This window comes from Polypterus senegalus, chromosome 6 (genome assembly GCF_016835505.1).
Source record: "Polypterus senegalus isolate Bchr_013 chromosome 6, ASM1683550v1, whole genome shotgun sequence".
Classification (NCBI taxonomy): Eukaryota; Metazoa; Chordata; class Cladistia; order Polypteriformes; family Polypteridae; genus Polypterus; species Polypterus senegalus.
The window spans coordinates 162,519,255-162,545,978 of record NC_053159.1 but is presented as its reverse complement, the minus strand read 5'-3'; the positions used below and the strand labels follow the sequence as shown (position 1 = coordinate 162,545,978).

The following is a 26,724-nucleotide window of genomic DNA, read 5'->3' as shown; positions in this document are numbered from 1 at the left end:
AATGCGAAATGGAGGTCTGCTCAGTGAGAAATGTACCATTTGGTGCCTTAAACAGTGATATCGCAATAAAAGGAAACTGATGGAGTGGTACAGCGTGGCGAAGGCACTCAACAGTTCAAGTTTAGAAAGTTGCACAGTGCTTGAAATTAAAAAGGAAAGTGGTCACATATTAAAGTCAACATTAAAAGGCGAGTTGTAACCCGCTGTCTGGAGAGATTAAAGTCAAAATGTCCGCTTTAATCTTGTAGTTTATTTAAAGTCATTAAAGTAGAATGTCATAAAGTTCATCTTAAAATCAATGTTTAATTCAGCAGAGTTTATTAAACTCCATCATAACAAAAGTAGCACGTTCCCCGACCCAGTTGTTAATCGATATGTGCTTCTTAAATGGACTTTCTCTTACGCCGACAGGAACACACAGACAGTGATCGCCACACAGAATACATTACATTCATGACATTATACCTTTCTGAATATTCTAGAATACTAAGATGTATGCTTGATATCATTTTCATGATAAATGCATTAAAGCATGTATTAAACATGTGTGGGCATGGTGCCACAGTGGTAGTGATGGGCAGGCGCCCCATCCAAGGTTTGTTCCTGCCTCGTGCACAATGCTTGCTGGGATGGTCAGAACCCCGGATGGAATTATTTACTGCAGCAGGACGGTCTCTGTCAAATGTACCAACCCCCAATTCTTGTTCTTCCATTTTCTTTCTCCACACAATAAGCGTCTATAATAAATGAAAAACCAATAAGCTTAGAACGGTGATAAAAACTTTTAAGGAATCTTCGTTATACATGTTTAATTATTCCAACCATCCATCCACCCATGGCCGAGCCACCAAGTGCGGCAGGAACAATCCCTGGATGGAGCGCCAGCTCATCGCAGGGTGAATATGAGCTCACACATACACTAGTAACTCTAATTTAGCGTCACCAAATCCCCTAAGCTGCATCCGAAGCACGCAGAGGAAACCCACCAGGAAAACAAACAGGCAGAGAACTCCCAGGATGTGACCCCCTTACTGCGAAGCAGCAGCGCTTGCGCTGTGCCACCTTGTCTCCATATGTTTAATTATTAACAGTATCCATTATTTAAATGAAATTAGCAATGCATCTGTAAAATGTTAACATAAATACCTTAATGCATTTCATTATAGAAATAGTATCAAGTATAGATCCTCTAGTATTCTAACAGCACACAGCTCCAAGACCATAGTTCTTAGGAATCTAGAAGTCAGCCATCAGCAGGGGACAAAAAGTCAGCGTGATCTGTAAATACGCACGCTCTTCTAACTCTTCCATTTGCAATGTGTTCTAACAACATTAAAGCAGTTATGGTAGTTGGGATAGATTGACCATTCCATGCACTATTCTATTATTACAGATTACTTACAATCAAGTGCCTTAAATCTGTAAATGATATGCAACTAATTTCTGCGTATTTTATAAAGCCTGTATCATGGATACGAAACTAAAAAAAGAAAGGGAGACCACACAGAAACAGTAGTGCTGCTTTGACGCTGCATGCCGCCCATTTGCAAAACCAACAGAAACAACGCATAGTCTGAAGCTGCCATGAAAATCTGCGTGGCTTTATGGAAAGTTTAGTTTTTATACATCTTGATGTGTGTATGGAAACGGCCGTACACAACATTATTGTGCATAAGCACCATTTATTCATGAGGCCCCGGGTGCTTCATGGGCAGTGAGAGGTTAGCAGTACTTTCCACCACACTCCTCTCCATTGAAGCCCCTTTTCGCTCAGTCTTTTTGATTATGAAATCATAAACTACATTGTTTCCTAAAGCAAGATGTTTTCGGAAGGATCCTTTGTGATTACCACCATTCAAGCGTTTTCAATTTGGCCAGAATGGCTCTCAGTCCCAGACCCTTAGAAAAAGCTTTTAAATCAAGTCAAGTGGTTTGATTGTTATACTTTGGGGTTCTTTCTAGGATGATAGATATTGGCATTTTAAGTTAATTGTGGCATTATGTTCTTTATTCAAGCAACTTAACTCTTATGGTGAGAAGTCAAAATAAGTGAGGCTTATTTAAGCTAGTTAACCCTTGAGATTAATAAAGTATCTATCTATCTGTTAATCGTGTTTAATAAGCGGAGCCCAATTATCACTTCTTGGGTTAATTTAATACTTTTTTCACACAATACTAGTAGGTGTTAGATAACTGCATTCACTAGATATTAGAAACGAAAATAAAGACAAGTGTTAGTTAATATTCACTCAGATGCCCTTTAATTGTAAGAATAGAGGACATCAGGAATACTGTACTTTTCAGTAGCACAGCACACAATAAGTAGACGGTAAGAGACAAAGAGATATCGGGGGGGTGGGGAGAAGAAAAAAGAAACTGAAGACACCATACAGAGACTCTAAAATACAAAAGCGATAAATACCAAGGCTTATTGAACAGAAACACTGGCCACGTCCAGGTCTTCTCTTTGGCATACATTACAACACCATTGCCCTGTACTAGAGAGACCAGACACTGTACTCTGGATTTTGTGATCTTGTACACCCAACGCTGAAGGTCCAGGCTACTATTCAGTTAAAATAATTCAGCAATTCTGAGCAGCAAGCTGAGAAACCAAAATGTCAATAATTTCATTGGCTTCTACACAAACCATAAAACCAAAGCTCTACTTCAGTTCAGTGCAACAATAAAGGCAGAGCAACCCCCAATTCATATAACCTACAAGAAATGATGCAGAACAACAATATTAGTGATCAGGGAGCATAAAAAGTGTTAGAAATAGAAGACCATCTATCTTTAGATAACTGACAGTTATGTATATTTGCCTTAATAAAGACGGTAAATACAAGATAAAATATGCCATGTAAGCAAAACAATTGCTACAAGAATTGCCTATAGCATTCAAACTGTCACACACCCTTCTATGAGAGAGAGGCCAAGCAATAGCAAGGTGGCAGACAATGGCAGTTAAATTACTGGAACTCAGCCCTGGTCATTTTAGGGAAGAGAAATGATTGGTCCCGCTTAATTAAAAATAAATAAATGATGAAAGCGACTGGTCAACTGTAAACACAAAGCAAAGACTAAAACTGCAGCTGAGACAGAAAAATGTATGTGTTACTGTAGCCTGATAAGAATATAATCAAATAATTCTGTCAAAGATTACCCGATTAATTGCTTAGCACTAAAAGGATGAAGATTGCACTTACTGAGATTAGAGAGATGAGAAAATGCTTACAGAACCCTTAGAATTATGTGGATCACTGCCCAACGTTTTATTCATTTTCTGAATCTGCCTTTTCCATTGTAAGCCTGCAAATAGTATGAGTGTTGAGTCTTGTAGCATTAGGTGTAATCCAAGAGCCAACCCTGGAAGGAAAGCTGATACAGCAAAAATATGAATTAAAATATTACTTAACCATAAAATAAATATTAACGACAGCTACAGCCTGTAACCTGGTGGTTAGGGCATTGGACTCTGAACTCTTCACCAACAGCCGATTATTTTGTGGGGTGTCACAGCCCTATCCAAAGTCACTAAAGCTGTCTGTTTTATACTTGTTTGGGAGCTCATTGTGATGAATGCAGACCTTTTACGTTATGATGGGAACAGCAGACTGCCAAACATACAGTGACAGAAATAAACAGAACTCATTTATTGCACTTTTATACGTCTTTAGGAAACCCACTGTTTCAGCATTCTCTGTCAATGTTTGAGGAAAAAAAAAAACCCATGTGATCCTCGAGGATATCAGACCTATTACAGGGGTAATCCGAGTCAAAAGGTGCAATCAATGGAATGACAACAAGATTTGCTTTATTGGTAGGCTGACATCACCAGAGTCGGCTCCACACAATGCAAGTTTCTCCAAACAAAATGTCTCAGAGGAACCAGGATGAAAAGCTGTCCGCGCTCATGAGGCTACAAAAGTTTAACAAGAAAATTAATTCTAAAGACTTAAGCCTCCATTGATCTCTTGTTAGGCAGTCTGTGTGCAAGTGGAGAGAGCTGAACACTATTTTCCCATAGTCCTCTGGTGCAGTTTACCAACAAAACGCACTGTAAGAACAAGGTGCTTGGGAGCAAATACTGCAGGGTTAAAGATCTGCAGGCTTCTCTTAGGACTTCAGAAACATTCATCAGAAAGGTGTGCATGGGAATGTGCCGAGAAGGAAACTCCAACTCTCCAAGCACAACACCACCACAGCATAACATCTACATAACCCAAAAGGTTACTTAGTAAGAATATTCTGTAAGCAGATTTGATGAACGAGTGTATTCTCACATAAGTGACCTCACTTCACCTTGATGGGACACTGTACTTCAGCATTTGCTCTTATCCAAATGTACTAATTCCTTCCTTTCAGGCAAGTGACACCTTTTGAAGTATTTTTACCGACACTGGCAGCTAAAATGTGTCTGCCAAGGGAAGCAGCATGATACAAAGGTTCCAATTAGATGAAAAAGATGCTTTATTATCGTATTTTAGAAAATGGCAACAGGCAGCATTAGACAGGGCAGGCTGGTGAATTCTACTCCCTTGAATGTCGCATTTTATGGACCCTGTACTTGTGTGTTTGCACAAAACATCTGAATTCTGTAGCTCTTTAACCACTTTCCTCCAATGTGGGGACTTCAACATGTCTCTGCTTTGAGTCTGTGGAAAAACAATTCACCAATTCTTGGCCGAGGCCTGCATGATGTATGGATACAGACAGACCAATCATCCACCATCTGTAAACATAAGGTGTATTGATCCACCAGCCTATAGTTTTAGCCGTGTCCCTAGGCCGAGGCTTCTGCCAGATTTTTAGTTGCAGACAATGGGGAGCTTAAGGTGGATCCATAACAAATTTAAATTAGGTGGAAGGAAGGCAGTGTTAGTAAACTAACAGCTAAACCCTGGATTCAGACTGGATGAGTACGGAGCATTGGGAGTGAAATGAGGGAAAACGAGAACACACAGATTTTCAAAGTGAAGTGACGTTTGATTCTCAAGCACACCTTTAACCTGGGACACACTTAAAGCTACTAAATGTCAAGATGCCCATTGCCAGGTAGAGTAACAAACACAGGAGAGTTCAGGGAGATAAACTGGAAATCTCATGACTTCTTCATAACGACTGTGTTTATGTGTAGACGGCCTACCTGCACTTACTCACATCAACAAGAACCCATGAAAAACTTTTCACACATACCCACACTTTTTCCTCTGAAAGCTAATTTTATAAAGATATACAATTCTTCCCAAGAACCAATTAATTTGGAATAAAAACACTGTAAAAACTTTAAAAATAACTGGAAGCAAGATTCAAAAAACCAAACCAATTTTAATACTTTTTGGTCCAAGGTGGGAAGCAACATTTTAAATTTTGCAGTAAAACGTGTTTTATTTACTTCTATTGATTCAACAATCTTTATATAGAATACGCTACCGTGGCTGTCCAGGATTTTAAATCACCTGTAGCTCGCAAACCGTTTGACCTATTGACCTGAAATTTGGTGCACATATACTACGAGACGTCTACTGTCTGCTTTTGGTGTGATGATTGACCTCCAAGGTTATTCCTCTTTTTATTTATATTTTATTGTAGAATCAACTCTCGGCATCGGTCATCAGGGTGGCCGTGCGGCGCATGTGTACGGGCACCATTCTCATCCCTACCACCTTCGCTGTCACTTCCTCTTCCTCTTCATATCTTAAATCTTTCTTGAGGCAGATTGAAGGCTTAAGTGAAAAATTAAGGAAAACGTATTAAGTAACTGTAACACAAACACCGACTTGATCAGTTTTAACGAGAAAAGATGCCAATGAAAGAAGAGAAGCAGCGGGCTGCTAGGGTGGAGAAAAGAAGAGCTGCTAAGGAAGCAGCAAGTGCATCAACCTCTGAGCAGATGAATGCTAAATGTAGAGAGAAAGAGGTTGAAAAGTGGGAATGCTCAAGTCAAGTGTATTCATTGCACGTCATAGTGCAGTGCGTCGTTACTGGTACTCTAATGTTTTAGGAAAACAGGAATACACGTGTCCTGTAAATATTTGCGATTTGTTTTGATTCAAATAAAATTGTCTAATTGCCAGTTCAGCAAATCCATGCTGGGAGATGTGTCCTGTCCACTCATATGATTTGATCTGTTTCATAATTGGCCTATCCCTCTCAAGGGAGCAGGCGCCATTCCTCACAAAGCAACCCATATTAAAAACAACAGACCATACTGGCCGAGTCTCTTTTCTTACAAGCAAACACATGATATCGGGTTAGCTCACCAACTCCTAAATTAGAAGCCATGTCCACAGTGCTCCGAGACAGGTATTTGGACCAATAGCATTGCTTTAAACAATCACATATAAAAGTCTCATCTTGTATGGCTACCAAAATGTCTGTTTAATATGCTGCACGATAGACTAAGCATCAGGAGCTGCCACACACTCCAGTCAGACCTCAGCTTCTAAGACTTGGGTGAAGGACTAGTCAAGGTCATGTCGTGTATCTGAAACCTTCTCGGCTGTAATAATGCCCTGCAGTCAGTAATTAAAGACACGGCCAAACAAAGCAGAAACGTGCTATTTCAATGAAAATGAAGGAAATGCATTCAACATATTATTGATGTCAGCTATAGAATATTCATACATCTGTGCAGCACTGCCACTAAGATGGTCATGTAAATATTTACTCTACTAACGCGGTTTTAATTGAGGAAGTTTTAAGCTGGCATAGAAACAGCAGGATACTAAATACTGGTTTTACTACTTCACACTGTATCAGTCAGCTATAAGTACTGCCAAAGCCCTTGGGAAACAAAGCGTAAAACTTAAATATTCAAAGTGCTTGAAGCATCATTACTGCCACAGACAGAGCGCAAGACTGACTTAATCAGGCCTGCACTGGACAAGTTTTAGCGAGAGTTGAAAATCCTTGGGAATGGCTAGCATTCCAGTCAATAGACCCTCCATTTCAAAACAGAGTGCAGGGTAAAGTTGGTCACTTGTAATGAGTGGTGCAGTATCTGTCATGAGGGTTGTATGTTCTCCTGCATCTCTGTTGCTAGTCATTAGCACTAAAACAGAAGTAACATGACAGTTATAATTTGATACTAACCCTCACCTACTCTGGTTTCTCTTCTTGGTACTTAAATGTGGCACTCGGTGCCACGGCCCACCTGCCAAGTTGTTTTGCCTGCCTAAGGTAAAGTCATCTCTGATGAAGGATCGCAGGAATCAACGGGTAGAGGGGACCTCTCATTAGATTGGCTGGTCCACCACTCACTCAGCTGTGGAATGGCCAATAGGGGGAGGCAGCTTGATAGCTGAGGTCTCCAGGACTCTGAACAAATCCAAATCGTATCATGTGATATCATCTACTGTAAATTCTCCTCCGTACTTGTAATATTTTTATTTTTATACTGTACTGAGGATTTGTTCTGTTCTGTGTACTGTATTGTATTGACCCCTTTTTTCTTTTTGACACCCACTGCCCGCACAACCTACCTGGAAAGGGGTCTCTCTTTGAACCGTCATTCCTGAGGTTTCTTCCATTTTTTCCCTACAAGGGTTTTTTTTGGGAGTGTTTTCTTGTCTTCTTAGAGAGTCAAGGCTGGGGGGCTGTCAAGAGGCAGGGTCTGTTAAAGCCAATCGCGGCGCTCCATGTGTGATTTTGGGCTCTACAAAAATAAATGGTATTGTATTGTATTGTATTTGTTGGTGTTGCCTGGATACTCCAGCTGAAAGACATGCACGTAAGGCTAACTGGTGAACACAAAAAGGTCTTCTATTTGCAGATGTGTGGTTGGTCCCAATGCTGCCAGGTTAATATCTTGTTCTTGATTACCAAGAAAAGAGACCAAGAGGGCTCTAAGAACAACACTGCACATCATTTATTATAACACTTCTTACTTTTTCAAATCATTTTAATTATGAAGGGCATACAGTGGTGTGAAAAACTATTTGCCCCCTTCCTGATTTCTTATTCTTTTGCATGTTTGTCACACAAAATGTTTCTGATCATCAAACACATTTAACCATTAGTCAAATATAACACAAGTAAACACAAAATGCAGTTTTTAAATGATGGTTTTATTATTTAGGGAGAAAAAATCCAAACCTACATGGCCCTGTGTGAAAAGTAATTGCCCCCTTGTTAAAAAATAACCTAACTGTGGTGTATCACACCTGAGTTCAATTTCCGTAGCCACCCCCAGGCTGGATTACTGCCACACCTGTTTCAATCAAGAAATCACTTAAATAGGAGCTGCCTGACACAGAGAAGTAGACCAAAAGCACCTCAAAAGCTAGACATCATGCCAAGATCCAAAGAAATTCAGGAACAAAGGAGAATAGAAGTAATTGAGATCTATCAGTCTGGTAAAGATTATAAAGCCATTTCTAAAGGAAAAGGAACACAGCATTTCAGTAAAAGAACATCATACCAACAGTAAAATATGGTGGTGGTAGTGTGATGGTCTGGGGTTGTTTTGCTGCTTCAGGACCTGGAAGGCTTGCTGTGATAGATGGAACCATGAATTCTACTGTCTACCAAAAAATCCTGAAGGAGAATGTCCGGCCATCTGTTCGTCAACTCAAGCTGAAGCGATCTTGGGTGCTGCAACAGGACAATGACCCAAAACACACCATCAAATACACCTCTGAATGGCTGAAGAAAAACAAAATGAAGACTTTGGAGTGGCCTAGTCAAAGTCCTGACCTGAATCCAATTGAGATGCTATGGCATGACCTTAAAAAGGCGGTTCATGCTAGAAAACCCTCAAATAAAGCTGAATTACAACAATTCTGCAAAGATGAATGGGCCAAAATTCCTCCAGAGCGCTGTAAAAGACTCATTGGAAGTTATCGCAAACGCTTGATTGCAGTTATTGCTGCTAAGGGTGGCCCACCAGTTATTAGGTTCAGGGGGCAATTACTTTTTCACACAGGGCCATGTAGGTTTGGATTTTTTCTCCCTAAATAATAAAAACAATCATGTAAAAACTGCATTTTGTGTTTACTTGTGTTATATTTGACTAATGGTTAAATGTGTTTGATGATCAGAAACATTTTGTGTGACAAACATGCAAAAGAATAAGAAATCAGGAAGGGGGCAAATAGTTTTTCACACCACTGTATTATATATGACGCTCAGCGAAACCTAGACATGTCTCACCGCTGACAAAGGCAGAATGATCCAGAAGTAGTCTAACACTCCAACAAAGGAGCATTCTGTTATGATGGGAGCATTATAGTAACATGGGTGGCAAATAGCAGTCTTAATGTCTGGGGCAGGGCTACCAGTTTTTCATTCTGGACGGCCAAACTAAAGACTCACAAAGCCTGGCAGACTACTGGGTATTTTGGATCTTTGGACCATCCAGCACTGTTCAAATTAAAAACAATCAGGTTAGAATACAAGAAGCAAATCTTAATGTACAGTATGATATTAATTGGGTGTTGCTCTTAAAGGAAGCTGCTTAAGTGCCAGACTGCTGTAACCACCATCTTTGTTATATACACACACTCACTTACAAGCAATATAGTGAAATCAGACAGCAAGTCTATAAAGCCAGTAAGAGAAACAACAGGGTTAGCTGTAAAACAACAGTGGCAAGGGCAAGAATACCAATAGTTAGCTGTTAATTATTTACGACAATATAAATAAGTTAAGAATGAATGTGTACTTCATTATGGATAGGAAAAAAAACAAAAAAAGAAGAAGAGAGGACCAGGAGAGTTGTTCCACTACTGCTTCAGCACAAGCTATAATTGAAAGAAATTGTAATCACAAGCAGCATTATGACAGAAATTAACACAAAATAACCTTTCAAATACTCTGAAGTCACTTGACTAAAGACTGATGATATTTCACAAACGTAGCAAAGGCTACAGGGAAGAAGCAGCATTAGGACCAAGTCAGAGAATGTACCTGTTGTAAGCAGAAAGTATCGAGAACTTCAGGTAAAAATGGTCCTTTTGTTTTCAGGCAAAACAAATTTTAGGACAGAAAAGTTCTGAAAGCACACTGACTTTAGACTGTTTACTACACAAGTCCACCCGCAGTGTCTAACAAATGCTGATGCAGTGCCAGGTCATTTCATGAAATATGGAAACAAACATGTACACCAACAAAAAGGTACCTCTCCTAAACTAACAGGGCTTACTTACTACACCTGAAAATGGGTCCTAAAATATTCAGCAGCTTGCTGATCACACATGTGAATACCCACATGGTTTGAATGCTTCAATAAAGACCTGGCCTCGAATGTTCAAGTGGAAATGGCCACTAACCTTTGTAAATCAGAGGCCCAATCCTGCCATTACAAGCAAATCTTGCCTGATGCAATTACAGAAAGGGCATTTCCAACAGAGAGGAATCTCACAGTAAAACAAGATGCTCTCCATTAGCAGATCTGTAGTCTGGGCTCCAAACAGAAAATAATATCTGCATCTCTGATATACTAGAGATTGGGAAAATATTCCTTACTATAAACCATGATGCTGCACAGTGTGAACATGGCATTTTTGGGCCTAAACCACATTTGTACAAACATGAGGACACACTTCATAATGAGATTTTTGAAAATCCAGTGTGATAGATTTTAATGAAGATATATATATATATTATCACTGACTGAGCCCAACTAGAAATACTGTAAAGGGCATATTGTACCTCAGAATAACACTGAAGATCGCAGTTGTCTTTGACAGAATAGGTAATGTGTGGGGTCTAAATGAGGTCCTAAAACAATTTCAAAAAATATAATACTAAAGCGGAATTTAGTTCACTTTGATACCATTTTTATACACATTAGATAAACAACTTTGCAGCAACATGACAATGTTTGAAACCCCATCTGTTTACTAAAATATTCTCTTTCAAGACAATAGTTGTTTTTATATTGCAGTAGTAGATGAAGTGCTATACACTCATGTATGACAATCTTATACATCAGCGTCTACACGTGGAAGTGTGTGTGTCTGTCCAACCCGGAACTGAGAGGTGGAGTCGGGGTAAGGGCTCCGCCTCCAAGGAAACAGAAAACTAAACGTCTACAAATGGAATTGTGTGTGTGTGTGTGTGTGTGTCTGATTGTCCAGCCCGGAAATGTGAGGCTACTACAACATGAAGCTCAGTTAATTAGTTGGAAGAATAAAGCGACTCTGTTGCCAAAGTAAAAACCGCCAAGAAAAGAAAGAAATTCTGACGCATGCGAGACGAGCACATCGGCAATACGGAATCACTTTTACTTTTCCTCCCGCTAATGCACAAGCGATATCAGCACGTCGGCAAAACGAATCCTCCTAGGAAAGAGACGGCCAGAGTTGTCCCTTTCAATTACCTGACATCTCTACATTTCAGTTTTTTTTCTGACTATTTCAATAGTTTCTAGGACCCCAGGCTTTTTACCGCACAGGGTTACCCAAGCTAGTTCTTTATAAATAAACACTGCTGTAAAAAAGTTTCAGATATACTGTTGGGCTATAAAAAATGATACATGGACTACCAGATTTAAAGAATCCGTAGCCCAGCAGACCACCATATGCATTTACACCTTGTCCACCTCAATTGTAAATGTTACTCAGTTTCTTAAACTTTTCTTTTTTTTATTAATACACCATGAAAGTTCCCTGGCCAACAACAATTCTGCTTTGCATTTCATGCACCTGAACAAAAGTGCTGAGTGATTAGTGGCTGTGACTGATTTGGCTGGCGGGTCACACACGGAGGTGGGAAGTAGTGTACGAAGTCCTGCAGCTGCCTTTAGATGTGGATTATTATCAGTGTTTTATCTATTTGGGTGCTGATTTGAAGGTATTAAAACCCCTTAAAACTTACTGCTGAGCTTCAATAAATTTCAACAAAAGCAAAAACTTTAAATTCTTTAAAATTCTGAACTGTGAAATCATATGCACATACACAGCAGTGACAGCGTCACTCATAACTTTAGAAGTGTAAGTGTTGATTCACAGACCAATTATGATGAGACTAAGTATGCTTTGGCTCAATTTTCATTAGGATGATATATTATGTTTTTATTACTGACAGATGGCACACATCATCTTGGCAAATTCTGCTTTCTGATAAATAACATTTATCCTTCTTAGGCAGCCATATCACTTGCACTTCAGAACAGGTATTCCACCTGAAGCTAAGCCCGTTCTGGCCCATCCAGTACTTAGATAGGAGACTATCTAGGAAAGGCTTGGATTATTGCTGGAAGAGGTGTTGGTGAGGTCAGCAGGGGGCGCTTACCACATGGTCTGTGTGTGGAGCCAAATGCCCCAGTTCAGTGATGGGGACACTGTGCTATAAAAATTGATGCCGTCCTCCAGGTGAGACGTAAAACTGAAGTTCTGACTCTCTATGACCTTAACACTAGAATTACCAGAGCCTACGAAAAAACTCGTAATTCCGTCCCACCTTAAACTGCTTCTTAAATCCCTTCACACCTCTCCGCCAGCGCCCTTTGTCTTCTAAATGTGCTGATAAAGAGAAGTCGGCTATTCCATCCCCCCACCAATTTAGAACGTGCACGAACTTCTCTCAGCTCATGCCTTGATTGAGTATCTGGGAGTGAAGTGGAGTTTTAGAGTGGAAATAATAGATCGTTGTTTGGAACACACGCATTTCATGTCTGTTCCGTTTCTACAGTAATCTGTGTCAACACATTGTTAAAACAGAAACTTTTTTATATTCTAGTAGTAGATGACAAAATGTAGGCATAAACTATATAATGTATGAAGCCTGAAGTCCAAAGAGCAAAGAAACATTTTCACAAGAATAACACAATTACACTTTTATTCAAACATATAACTGCAGAAACAAAAAGCCGCCTAAACATGCGACATTGACAGCAGCTTACCGTAACTGACTCCGTGGCTCAATAGACTCAGCCCCCGCTTGGGAATCAAGGGGTCGCGGGTTCGATCCTGCGCCCTCCGTTTTGAGAAGTAAACTGCTCTTGTCTTACTGTTTTACAATAAAAGCATACATTTGATTTCAGTCTGTAACAGCCGGTGCAGTTTATGATCCTTGTAAAGGTTAGCTTTTTTTTATTCACTTTTCACTCTCTCAGTCGCGTTCAGAATCAATCCATACAACCCCATCTGACACGGCTGTTTTCACTAAAGACGCGCTTATAGCTCTGCAGTGTACCACGATGCATACTAACGCACAATCACCCCCGGTTCTGACACACAAACGCTGGCGAAGCTGCCTTCTTCGTATCTCACCGTCACTTGCTTTTCGTTTTATTGAGTGTTCCTGCCAGTCCCCGCATGTTGCTGTATGCTTTTTCTTTTGTACTACAGGACATGCAGAGGAAAGAATGGTAAAGACCAGTAACTTCGGCGCTATATGCAATCATCAGACACTCCCCATCTGCCCGTGTCGCTCAAACACAGGAACATATATTGGTGTAAAAGTATAACAAAAGTGCACTTTTATTCAAGTGCACTTTTTCCATCGCCTTTTCCTGTAAGAAGCAGTGTACACACTTCTCTCTATGCTGTGGTTTCTATTACACACCTGAAAGAAAGAGACAATATATGTGAAAATATAATCGCACTAATGCAATATTATTTGAAAACGAACAGCGTCAGATCGGGTGTGAATTTATGCAGGAACTGGAAATTCTCTGATGCGGGACCTTCCCCCAGGGAAGAAAGTACAGTGTCAGGTGCTCATTCAGTGTAATAGAAACCATAGCACAGAGAGGTGTGTACACGGCAACAAGTACACGTGTCGTAAATGTAGGAAGGACGGTCCTTGGGTGTGTGGGAACTGTTAATATTTGAATGTGATGATTTTATATAGCACGGAATGAAAATCTGCACTTCTTAGCATTGCACCATGCAAGCTGTCATATCAATCGCCTACTGTAACTTGCTTTCTTTTTCCTGGTTATACAGGTAGTTTTGAATAAAAGTGCACTTGTTTTGTTTGCGAAATGAAGTGTCTGCGTGCACTTTTCGTGGCATTACACGTGTATTTTTTGAGCATGCCAGTTTGAGCAGTATAAAAAGTATTGAAAAGTATAACAAAACAACGGGCAGATGGGGAGTGTCTGATGATTGCATATAGCCAACTTACTGCTCTTTACTATTCTCTCCTCTGCGTGCCCTGGAGTACAAAAGAAACAGAATACAGGCGCTATAGCTCTGCGTTGTACCACGATGCATACTAACGCCCCCCCCGGTTCACACTGGCTGACACAGACGGCGAAGCTGCCTTCTTCGTATCTCACCGTCACTTGATTTTCTTTTTATTCAGTTTTATTGAGTGTTCCTGCCAGTCCCCGCATGTTGCTGTATGCTGGATAGAGAGAAGTGTGTACACTGCTTCTTACAGGAAAAGGCGATGGAAAAAGTGCACTTGAATAAAAGTGCACTTTTGTTATACTTTTACACCAATATATGTTCCTGTGTTTGAACGACACGGGCAGATGGGGAGTGTCTGATGATTGCATATAGCCGGTTACTGGTCTTTACCATTCTTTCCTCTGCATGTCCTGTAGTACAAAAGAAAAAGCATACAGCAACATGCGGGACTGGCAGGAACACTCAATAAAACGAAAAGCAAGTGACGGTGAGATACTGAAGAAGGCAGCTTCGCCAGCGCTTGTGTGTCAGAACCGGGGTGATTGTGCGTTAGTATGCATCGTGGTACACTGCAGAGCTATAGCGCCTTTAGTGAAAACAGCCGTGTCAGATGGGGTTGTATGGATTGATTCTGAACGCGACTGAGAGAGTGAAAAGTGAATAAAAAAAAGCTAACCTTTACAAGGATCATAAACTGCACCGGCTGTTACAGACTGAAATCAAATGTATGCTTTTATTCTAAAACAGTAAGACAAGAGCAGTTTACTTCTCAAAACGGAAGGGCGCAGGATCGAACCCGCGACCCCTTGATTCCCAAGCGGGGGCTGAGTCTATTGAGCCACGGAGTCAGTTACGGTAAGCTGCTGTCAATGTCACATGTTTAGGCGGCTTTTTGTTTCTGCAGTTATATGTTTGAATAAAAGTGCAATTGTGTTATTCTTGTGAAAATGTTTCTTTGCTCTTTGGACTTCAGGCTTCATACATTATATAGTTTATGCCTACATTTTGTCATCTACTACTAGAATATAAAAAAGTTTCTGTTTTAACAATGTGTTGACACAGATTACTGTAGAAACGGAACAGACATGAAATGCGTGTGTTCCAAACAACGATCTATTATTTCCACTCTAAAACTCCACTTCACTCCCAGATACTCAATCAAGGCATGAGCTGAGAGAAGTTCATGCACGTTCTAAATTGGTGGGGGGATGGAATAGCCGGCTGCTCTTTATCAGCACATTTAGAAGACAAAGGGCGCTGGCGGAGAGGTGTGAAGGGATTTAAGAAGCAGTTTAAGGTGGGACGGAATTACGAGTTTTTTCGTAGGCTCTGGTAATTCTAGTGTTAAAAGATTCCTGAGCAAAAAAAAGTGTGGGATGTCCTGGCTAAATTGCCCATCATGGCCCAGTTATTCTGGCACCCTAATTATCTCCTATAACTTATTGGCTAACTCTCTCTCTCATCTCTTCACTACCAATAGCTAATGTGTGGTGAGTGTACTGGTGCAAAAATGGCTGCGGTCACATCACCTAGGTGTGCTACACATTATTGATGGTTGAAGTTATTCCCCACTGTCTTTGTACAGTGCTTTGAGTACGCTAGAAAAGACTATACAGTATACACGTTTTTAATCAAATAAACCTGGTCTGAAGAGATAGCAAATGAACTCAAAGATTCAGCTTATTCAACAAGACTGCAACAGCTTTATCTTTTTTATGCTCTCATTGGTACCATCTACACTTCCATATCAACATCCTTTGCTGCTGTGCATACAATGAATACAATTACCGTCTTCAGATATGTGCTATTCCTGAAATTTTCCTAACAAAAATAGCGATGGTATCCTTGATCTGTACATGTCACAATGCAAGAACATATCATCTTAATCTGCAAAAGACTACAAAAGGTAAACAAATCAATGTGTTATACACTCAAGGGTCCAAAAACAATTTGTTCTTAAAAGTGGAGGCTGCACGGTCCATCGCGCTTGTGACGTTCACTAAAACCGATTTTTAAAAGTCCTTTATGTTATGAACATATTGACTTTTGAAAATTCCTATGCATTTCAGCTTCGTTCTGTCCATAGCTGTTGTACTTTCTGAAGTGCTGCATCATAGTTTGCACTTATTTACCATATTACTTTTATCATTTTAAAAACAGTCATGCCGTATTGTTGTCATTTTGTCTTTTACAGGTACTAGCATTCTAAGCGACTGTGATTACGATGCAGCTTTGGTTATTCTGGGATTCCTCTCTGGTAATGGCATAATTTACTTCATCGATGTAATGATATAAATAGCAGTTCAATGCTCATGAGGTCCAGTGGCTATGCAGCATCTGTTGGTGAAGAAAGATTCATTGATCTCGACTTTGTTGACGATGCTGTGAGCTTTGTGGAGTCAATGGAGGCTCTGATTGGGGCCCTCGAGAGACTGAGCAAGGAATCTGAGTGTCTTAGCTGGTGAGTGTCCTGGACAAAAACCAAGATCCAGGCCATCAATGACCTCTTGGGCACAGCCATCATCAGTGTGTCTATCTGCAGAGAGAGAGTTTGTGAGGTTTACTTACCTCGGCAGTGGCATTCATGTCTCTGGTGACTGTTCCTATAAAGTCAGTAGACAGATTGGGAGACCATGGGGGGACGGGGCGTGGGGTCATGAGGTTGCTGGAAAGTGGTGTGCGGAATTCCTGATATCTGTGGAAAAGGGCGTAGGTCCAAGTCTTTAGAGTCCTGCTGCTTCCTGTCTTGCTATATGGTTGTGAGACATGGACGCTATCCAGTGACCTGAGATGAAGACTGGACTCCTTTGGTACTGTGTCTCTTCGGAGAATCCTTAGGAACTGCTAATTTGACTTTGTGTTGAATGAGCGGTTGCTCACGGAATCCCAAAGGAGGCACATTACCAGCATTGTGAGGGAGCGTCACTTACGGCACTACAGCCATCTGGTGTGATTCCCCAAGGGAGATCTAGCTCACAGTTTACTCATTGCTGAGGACCTGAGCAGCTAGACCAGGCCAAGGGGATGCCCATGTAACACATTGCTTCAGCAGATAGATGGTCATTTACAGAGGGTGGGACTGGACCATGCGTCTGCTTAGGGTTTGCCAACTGGGATCAAGAGGTGTTTCGTTTTGTGGTGGGTGTGGCAACCCGCTGTAACAGGGCATGCTCCCCAACCTGACCTGAGACATAGCATTATCTGAGTTTGCAGATATGCCTATAAACAACCTTTTGTATATGTGTGTGTATTCAAACTGTTTTAGTATTCCCTGACCCTGGCTCTTAACTTTTGTTTCTTTATAATCATTCTTTGATTAGCGGTTTGGTAGTAAGGATCGAGAGGACAGATATCTGGTTTCGACTTTGGCTTCGTCTTCGGATGGCCTCTTCTGGTCGTCCTCATATCTCAAATCAGCCTTTCCCTTATGCAACGTATAATAATGTAGAACTCTGATTTGAAAAGCAGAATGCAACTGTAGGAATCACCACCTTCTGTGAAGAGATATTATCTTTGCTTCCATCTAGAATGCACTTCTTCCCTATTAGTCCACATAAGGTGTCTTCGAATATGTGACTAAGTATCAGTTTGGAAAATCTGCATGAATACAAGGATATCTGAACACAAAACTGTTATCTGATATCTACAGAAACTTAGTTGTACCTCTCTTATTTCAAGGTGCCGCCTGCCCATCTAAAAAAAATATCTAAAATCTTACAATACCACCTTTCAGGTTTGACATGTCTAATACACCACATAGTCAAATTAGCAGCCCCTTACCTACAGAACTCCCACAACCAACAGAAAACCTAGAATATCTGGAGTTACTACTATATTTCAAGGTGGCATTTAAATGCAAATTAAAAATTGTGAGAATAAAGTGTTGCCTGAAATAAAATGAAATCTCTATTAAAAGTATATATTTTGGTTTTGTGTGGGAGGACTGTAAAATGATGCTTCAGGTGAGCCAGGAGAAGATTAATCAATCTGAACAAAGCTTAGCTCTGCCTCAGTTGCTATGCTCCCCCTACCCCCAGTAGTCATTTCTTTATTCATGCATGGAAAACCCTTAGGTGGTGACAAGAAGGTGACCCACATACTCTCTAAAAAGCAGCCAGACAGTATCGGTCAACTCTACATGAAGCAGCATGAATGCACGCCTACAATGTGCCAACTACAACGGAGTCAGCAAACAAAAATGACTGCATTATGAAGCGGGAACTGCACCAGCTAGACAGACCAGCATCTCCTCTGTCATTGGCTCTACAGTTACAGCGCTGCCAGAAAGTGACGACTCCATAATGCTATCAGTTGCCAAGCAGCTATTTCCTGTTCCAGGCCATCTGCCTTTCGAAAACAGCGCAGTAAGAGCTACCAATTCTTGGATTATGTTACCCTAAGATTAGAACAAGAAAATAAAGAGAAAGGCGACAAAATGTACACAGCCATTTAGGGTTTAATCACATTCTGAAGAAGTGTCTGTTCTAAAACCGCATGTTGTAAATGACATAATATGGTGTTAACATTAGAGTGAAATTAGCCCCTCCTCAGATTTACCTCAGCAGTTATTCTTGTTATCAACTGAGATTGGAACAGAACGCTACTCAAACCAGTCTGCCAATCCAGTAGGCATCTCAAAGAGCTGTGAAGGAAGAGAATGCAGTAGTCATTTCAACAGCAATGCTGTTTGTGGAAAGAGACCTTATCTCAACTCCTCCTTCCATGGTTTTTCTGAACTCATCCATCTTAAACTTAAAACAGGCAGACACAGACACAAAGCCTAAAAAGTCTACTACAAATCAGCTGTGATGTTTGATGCTGTTCCCCAGAAATGAGTAACAGTCCTCATTCAACTGCATACTGCAGTGGAAATAGCTTGATGAAAATGGAAAACACCTCACAATTCAAATTCATTTATTTAATCTTCTCTTTTAACCCATTTCTAATTCAAAAGGTTTTGGCAGCCTTACATTTAAGCATTTCATGGAGTCCTGCTGTGTGCAATTACAAAGAAAATCCTCATTCAGCATTCCGATGCGAGAATAAGACCATATCTGCTGCAGTGCCTCTATACTTTTGGGTGTTTCAGAATTATTCTAAAACACCAGACGCAGGCTGGGTGTCGGATTCTCACTCTCACCACTCTTTAAACAATAAGAACCAATGAGTCTTTATTTTAAATAGCACTTATCATAGTGAGAATAATAATATATAACAAGTCAGGTTTATTGGCATGTTTACATAGTACAATGACAGCGCTACCAAAGACCAACTTCATAAATATATTAAGCACCATTACAAAGATTTTAGGCTATTTCACCAGCATATGTGCTTACAAATTGCTGTACTCAATTTCAAAATAAAGTTTTCCACAGAAATGTGTTCTTATGGCATCTGCAGCAAGAAATATGAAAGTCGGCAAACTTTTGTCATTTTATTGGCAAAACTGGTCGGGCTGGAGACATGAGTAGCCCTGACAATTTCACCACTAGTAAGGGCCATGTCACATTACTCAACATTTCCAGCAATATTCTTCACTCGTCGACTTCACTTAAGTAAATTCAGCAAGGTGGAGGCATTTACAGTACCCCCCCACCATGATTGCCACTTCTGTAGTGTGACACACCCAGAGATTCAGTCCAGCTAGTCTGTAACTCAGGCCGTGAGTATCAAACGGGCTTGACTTTGTCTTAAGTCATAGGGGCAGGCATTGTGTGTGTGTGTGTGTGTGTGTGTGTGTGTGTGTGTGTGAGAGTGAGAAAGACAGCTGACAACCAATGAGTGCACACTCAGAAATACAACACATATAAATAAAGAATAAGGAACGTGGGTGTTTTGGACCTCACATACACAAGACAGGTTTGTCTGTTTGGCGTCTCGTGTTTTCTATACAACGACAGAATGAAACCTAGAGATTGTGGCTGAACTCGTCGTACCTGTAAACTCTTTGCATTGTCACTGTCCTCATCAAGCAGCAGGTTACTGGCTGTCAGGAAATGTGAAACTCTGCTGGAAAGTCACCATGCTGTCGTGTAACTTCACATCCCCACCAATATCTGGTCATGTTAATGGACGTGCTCAGGCGGCAAGATCAGCAGGTGTACTCATCGAGTTTAACACCCCCTTCGACTAGAAGTCTTCTCATGTGATACCAGGTTAAGTGTAAATGATAAAATTCAAAAAACGGTAAATTATAGAAACCAATAAATAGGCAGGCAGGCAGACAGACAGATGAAGTGTTATATGACAGATACACAGACACACACACACACACATTCATTTTGGATATTCTTCTACATAATAAATGCAAATGCTTCTTGCGCTAACTTTTTTTTTTTAATGATTTCAATAATCCATGCAAACCATGAATTGTAACACTGGTAAATATATTAACATTTAATAATTCAAAAGTGGGAAAACAAATCTATGAAATGCAAGAGTAAGGCCGTAAAGCCAACTTTATTTGCAGATATTTAGTCCCTTCCTTTCCAAAGCTCACACAATTGCTTCTGTTGAAGTTGTGACCTGACAACAGTTTTCTCATGTAACACAATCGTGTCATTTTGAATTCATAAAGGCACTGAATTTTCTGCTTAAAGCTGCGCACAGAGTGACATCAAGTGCACTGGAATCAGACACAACTGGAGCATGAAACTGAGACATGTAAAGTCAGATTCATTTCCCTGGGAATCAAAACCCTGCAAGTCACGGCCACTGCCAGGTCATTGTAAATTTAGTTTAGAAAGTACGATTCCACTTTGATTTTGTCAGAGCATGGCTATAACAATAAAAAAAAATGTCTGGAATCACTTTCATGGTGCTGTCAGAGTGAAGGGAGATGTCTGAAATGTGGAAGTGAAAGAGCCTGCTGCAGGTCAGGACTTGCTTGGGAATTAGTGATGAGGCTTAGCGATAAAAGGCTTCATTACGGGGAAAACTCTTTATGTTTATGGATCGCTCGCAATTCTTTTTCACTTCTGTAATAGCACCTGTATCTCTCCATCTCTCTCTCAAGAAAAAGGGAAAAACCCAGCCGAGTGCCACCCATACAAGAGAGTCCCACCCACACAGCACTTAAGTGATTTTCCTTTCTTTTCACAGAGACCACCAGGACCCCATACACAGTGAAGAACATTATCACGCTACTGAAGGGCACATGAGCAGACAAGCTAAAGCAGACAGAGGTAACACTTTCAGCTTGTACCACAGCAGCAAAGACTTTGTCACAGTTGGTCATATATAGCAACAAGGGAATCACACACACACACACACACACACACACACACACACACACACACACAAAGAAGTATGCAAGGCAAATCTTGGAGGAGAAACTTGATACCCACCCAGAACTGCTAGATGAAGAACGCTCAGGCTGTAGACAGGCCTCTTCAGGACTGATGAGGTTCACCAAAATTCAAAGGGCAATGCATAATCCATCAAAAGACATGTAAAAAGGAAAAAACACACCATGAAAAGGCATTGGCACGTAGAAGTAGTGCCCCATCCCTGGCCTATCCCTACATATTCCTGAAAGCTCAAAACTATACATCCTGCTTCCTTCATGTCCGATACATCTGAAATAACTGATGAGAGATGAGGGATGTGAGTTGTTTGTGGGAGGAAGGAAGTACCTAGAAAGAATAAAACACAAAGTTCTCAAACTTGCTTAATCCAGTTCAGGGAGGCAGGAAGTCAATGTCTGTCTATCCTGGCAACATTAGGCACAGGAACCAACCACGGACACGTTGCCAGTCCATTTACAGACACACACCTTCAATTGCATTAACATATGGGGCTATTTAATACTGCCTGTTCACCTTAAGGCCATGTCACATTATGTGACTTTTTCAGCAATTTTCAGTTGTAACCTTCATTTACATGATGACGGTCAGGAGCAGCCAGCAGCGAGCTCCTGTGAGGAGGGTCGCCTAATGTGATACCCAACGACTCGTTACAATAAAATCAAACAGGTTTAATTTACTCTTTCGTTGTGGGGGCAGGCTCTGTGTTCATGACAGCAGACATCCAGAAGTACAGTGCAGCGATGAGGAATAATGGATGCAAGTGTTTTGGACCTCACAAACATAAGAAAAGCTTGTTTGTCTGAGGTCGCTCGTTTTACATAATGCAACAGAAGTGGGAAAAGGGAGAAAAAAACCCTTCATACAGAACGTGCCCCATCAGGCTGCATCCTATTGGCTGTCACAAAAAAGGGAGGAGCACAACTAAGCTGGAAGGTTGGCACTCAGTCAGTATATCTGACATGGGCAGCAATTTTCAGTTGTTTCATTTAGAGTTATTTTAAACAACATTATAAATGAATCAGATTGTCTGAAGGGACTTGGCATTTTGTCCATTTGTTTGCTATTACTACACTGTTGCTAGGAAGGGTCAACCAGAAGTGTGTGGTGAGTGACGTCACTGGGTCAAATATATAAAGGTCACCACTGACTCCTGGTTGTTCAAGATTGCAGATATCCAGTTTCTCTCATGTGTTCTTTGTTGTTTGATTTTCTGGCTTTAGACTTTTATTCCGAAACTACTTGTTATGGCTCTGACACTTTAATTGTTATGAATTTTGCCAATTTTTGGCTGTGTTTCATTTTTTGTTTCTGTACTTTAAAATCACTGCCGCTTCTTCCGTTGCAGGCAGAACAGCACACGACTGAAGCTTGGTATGCTGGATCTGTAAAGCAGTAGTGCTAAAAGAACATTGTAACCACCTTGTGACTATAGAAAGAATATGAAAACATAAAAGTAGAATGTGTGGCTGTGGAGCGAGCGTGTGTGTGTGTGTGTGTGTGTGTCTGCATATGCCTTAAGGTGAGCTGGCTGCCTTTAAAGAGCAGATTTGGGTTCCCTGCATCCCTAAAACTGGATAAAGAGAGTGTGATAAATGGAAGGATGTAGAATATGCAGTACAAACTGGTGACATGTAGATACACATTCATGATTGGTCCAAACCAAAGACAAAACACAACAGCAAACAAACGGAATATTTTTCAGCTATTTTAGAGAATCAGTTTGCAATTGTTATTATACGAGGAGAAGATCAAATCACCCAACAATAATCTTTTATCTCCTTATCAGATTTAAGTTGACAGGACGCTAGAGCCAAGGATGGAAGCTAGGAGCATGTCCTGGACAGGACAGAGTACATGTCATCTTATTATAATAAATAAAATAATTTTGGAGATGTTATACAATGACTTTAAAAGTAACACTTAACTTTTTCGACTACTTTATAGCTACTAAACCACACAGCAGATAGAACTTTTCTTCCATCTTTTGAGCACCTCATCTCAATACCACTTGATTCAAGTCCTGCTTTCTTTTATTTACTGAAGTGGCAAGAGTTCTAAAATGTCTTCATTATTCTTGGATGTCTTATGATATGCTTCCTTCAAACAAAAGAAGGTTAAACTGCACCCTGAGAAGGGGCAAATCACCCAGTATTTAAATGAAATGTCACAGGACTGCATCATCCCTGCTTGTAAGCCTTTGCAACAAAGGGGACTCTGTGACAGCATAGAAATGGACGTCAGTTCAAGTGTATAACACCCTTGGCACTCAGGACACAGTCTCTCAGTTTCACTGGACTCCATTTTACCTCTTCACCCACCTGTTCTTCACTTGTTCATTTCTACAAGCCTAGTGACATTTGGAATGTCATCAGACATCACAGTGCCACCCTGGGAGATTCCAGATTTAATTAGCATGAGAATCAAAACAAATTTAGTGGACATCCTAACAGAAGTGTCACTAGTGTAAAGCAAATCAATAAATAAGGAAGAGATCACATAAGCAACACATTTCTAGGTCCTAGTAGTGGCTTTGAGAAACACTTGGTTTCTTAGCACTTGAAATGAAAACACAGAGTCCGGACTCTAAAGCTGAACTTACATTATACTTTTACTCAGGGTCATTAATGAGTCTGCAAAGGCAGAGCATAAGCAGCCAATGCAGGGCTTCGAGTACAGGCTTAGGAATAAAAATGAGACGGCAAAAGAATAAATGCATGTGCAGCATACGATGAGAGGGTCACTGCCACTGGACTAGTGCCAGGAAGGCAAATACTAGAAACGATAGCATAAAGAAGAAGAGGTCTTACCTGATACTGGCAATGCTGGGCGACTCCGCTCCGAGCCGGCATCTTTCTAGCTGACTGGCGACAATCTGTCGTTCCACTTCCAGCTCCCTTGTCAGCCGCTCAAACTGGAGCTCCTAAGGCCAAGAGGGGAGAAGTTCCTAATCAATCAAGCTATCATATCAAATGAGAATGCATGCCAGCATTACACAGTAGCTCCGGCTTTCTCCAAGTAAGCAAGTAACCAGTTTGTGATTTATATTGTTTTGGACAGTGCATGGCAAAAGCTCAAAAAAAAAAAAAAAATCAAATCCAAATGAAGAAGTTCAAATTTATCACCTTCTCCAAAGATTACAAAAACCGTCTTACTTTAAGAGAGGTGCCAGAGCCTCACATAACACCTACCAATGTTTAACCTTGCTTATTCCAATACTCAGCAGAGCTGCATCCTTCCGCCCACCAACCAATTATCGTGCTTGCGTGCCTTTGAGCTTGGAATCCCGGTCTTTCAGTTTCTCCCAGCGCTGCAGCACACACGGCTCGCTCCTCAGCAGCTCAAGCACGCACCTTCTCTAATTATTCTTACAACTGAAGCCCTGTGATCCGAGCCCAGCTTTCTCTTGCATGGCTATTCAATGTTTATGAACAGGGCACTTAGAGAAAGTGCAGATTCCAGGAGGAAAGGCAGCAGGAAAAACAAACAAATAAAGTCAGACTGCACATTCTTCTGCTATTAAGGTGACAAGATTGCATCTTTCCCAGTGCAAATCTGGGAATATTCACAAGCAGCAGCATTTCTGTTAAAGCTCCACAGACCGGGTTTTGCGACATTTTGTCAAAGCTGCTGCATCTCCCCACACCCCTCCACCTCCCGTCTCTCACACAGAGCCAGTCATGTGCAACCTGGTGCATGGAGAAGGAAGGAGGCAGAGCACTTAGAGATTTCATTCTCAGGAAGTTATTCAAAGGCATGTTGGCGCAGAGAACAATTTACTTCCAGCAATTCCTGAAGGGACATATTCGACAGTCACCGGCAAACACCCCTGTGTGCAGTGCTTGGAGAAGTGAAACGTATGTCATTTTTAGGAGGAGATTTCTTTTTCTGCAATAGCATACAGATACAGTATGTTATATTGTATATACTGGGTGGCAGAGGAGTTTAATGGTCCTGCTGCCTCACAGCTCCATGGCGCTGGATTCAGTTCCTAGTCTGTGTAATAATCTGTATGTTTTGCCTGTTGTCACATGTTTTTTCCTTTGGGTTCTCCATGTAAATCCTGAAGATGTGCAGATGAGGTCACTGGGTGATAGTTTATCCTGGGGTCAGTGGGTAAGTGCACAGAACGCAATCATCCAGGTTTGGTTCCTGATTTTTGCCTTCACCTGTGTTAGGCTCCAGCTCCCCACATACGACTCAAACAGAGTAAGTGTAACAATGATGGAGTAAGTTGATGCCAGGAGGTACCATTTAACCATAAAACCATATAAAGTCAGCATGGCCCTTTGAAGCCAATGCAATGTTGGAATAAAACCAAATATTTTGAATATAAAAGGTTAATGCCATGTGTGCCACAGGTTGGTAATCTTCTAGATCCTAAGCCCTGTTTATGCACTTTCCTGTCTTGCAATTAAACACCTAATTAGGCAAACTGGGCTGCTGACCCATGCTTCCCAGCTCAAACACACTCAGGCGGCAAACAACTCTTTCAAAGTCTAATGGATAAACTCTTTAAGTGCATGTCATATGCAAACAAAACATGGCTTTACATCCTGAGAAACCTGATCCAGTTCTTCCCAGGTCCCCTATACAGTGGCATGCAAAAGTTTGTGAACCCTTGCTTAAAATGTCCGTTATTGTGAATAGTTAAGTGAGAAGAAGATGAACTGATCACCAAAAGGCATCAAGTTTCTTTTCAGCATTTTATGCAGAATTAGTGTATTGTTTTTGTTTTGTACAATTGTACAGTGAAAAAAAGAAAGGAGCACAATGCAAAAGTTAGGGCACCCTAAGATATTTAAGGTCTCAGATAACTTTTCCCAAGACCTTAAGTCCTTCATTAGCTTGTTAGAGCTGCGACTTGTTCAGTGTCATCTTTAGGAAACCCCAGATGATGCAAAGTACAAAACTGTATAAAATCACTGTCTCCTCAAACCTTGTCCCAACAATTAGCAGCCATTAGCTCCTCTAAGTAGCTGCCTAGCATTCTGAAAAATAAAAGAAGTGATGCTCACAAAGCAGGAGAAGTCTAGAAGAAGACAACAAAGCATTTTCAGATAGATGTTTTTTCAGTTCATAATGTTATTACGAAATGATAGCTAACATGAACGGTGGAGGTCAAGTTGAGGTCTAGATGAACAAAGATGACCTCCATGGTAGAGTCAACAGAAGAAAACCTGTCCTGTGTCCTAGCCATGAAATTCAACACCTGAAGTTTGTGAATGAACATCTACACAAGCCTGATACATTTTGGAAATAAGTCCTGTGGACTGATGAATTCAAAATAGAACTTTCTGGCCAAAATGTGCAAAGGTATGTTTGAAGAAAAA

The 26,724-nt window shown here is 40.8% G+C and overlaps 1 protein-coding gene across 2 annotated transcripts in view; it reads right to left on the bottom strand.

Annotated features, from left to right (window-relative positions):
• Window positions 1–26,724, bottom strand: part of pkp4 (plakophilin 4) — a 312,340-nt gene that overhangs the window by 102,798 nt on the left and 182,818 nt on the right. For both annotated transcript variants that reach the window (XM_039757447.1, XM_039757448.1), the window contains exons 3-4: window positions 24,202–24,314; window positions 21,434–21,484 (exon numbers count right to left, since the gene is read on the bottom strand). In XM_039757447.1, coding sequence (XP_039613381.1) covers window positions 21,434–21,484; window positions 24,202–24,314 — 164 coding nt within the window. The remainder of the gene's footprint in view (window positions 1–21,433; window positions 21,485–24,201; window positions 24,315–26,724) is intronic.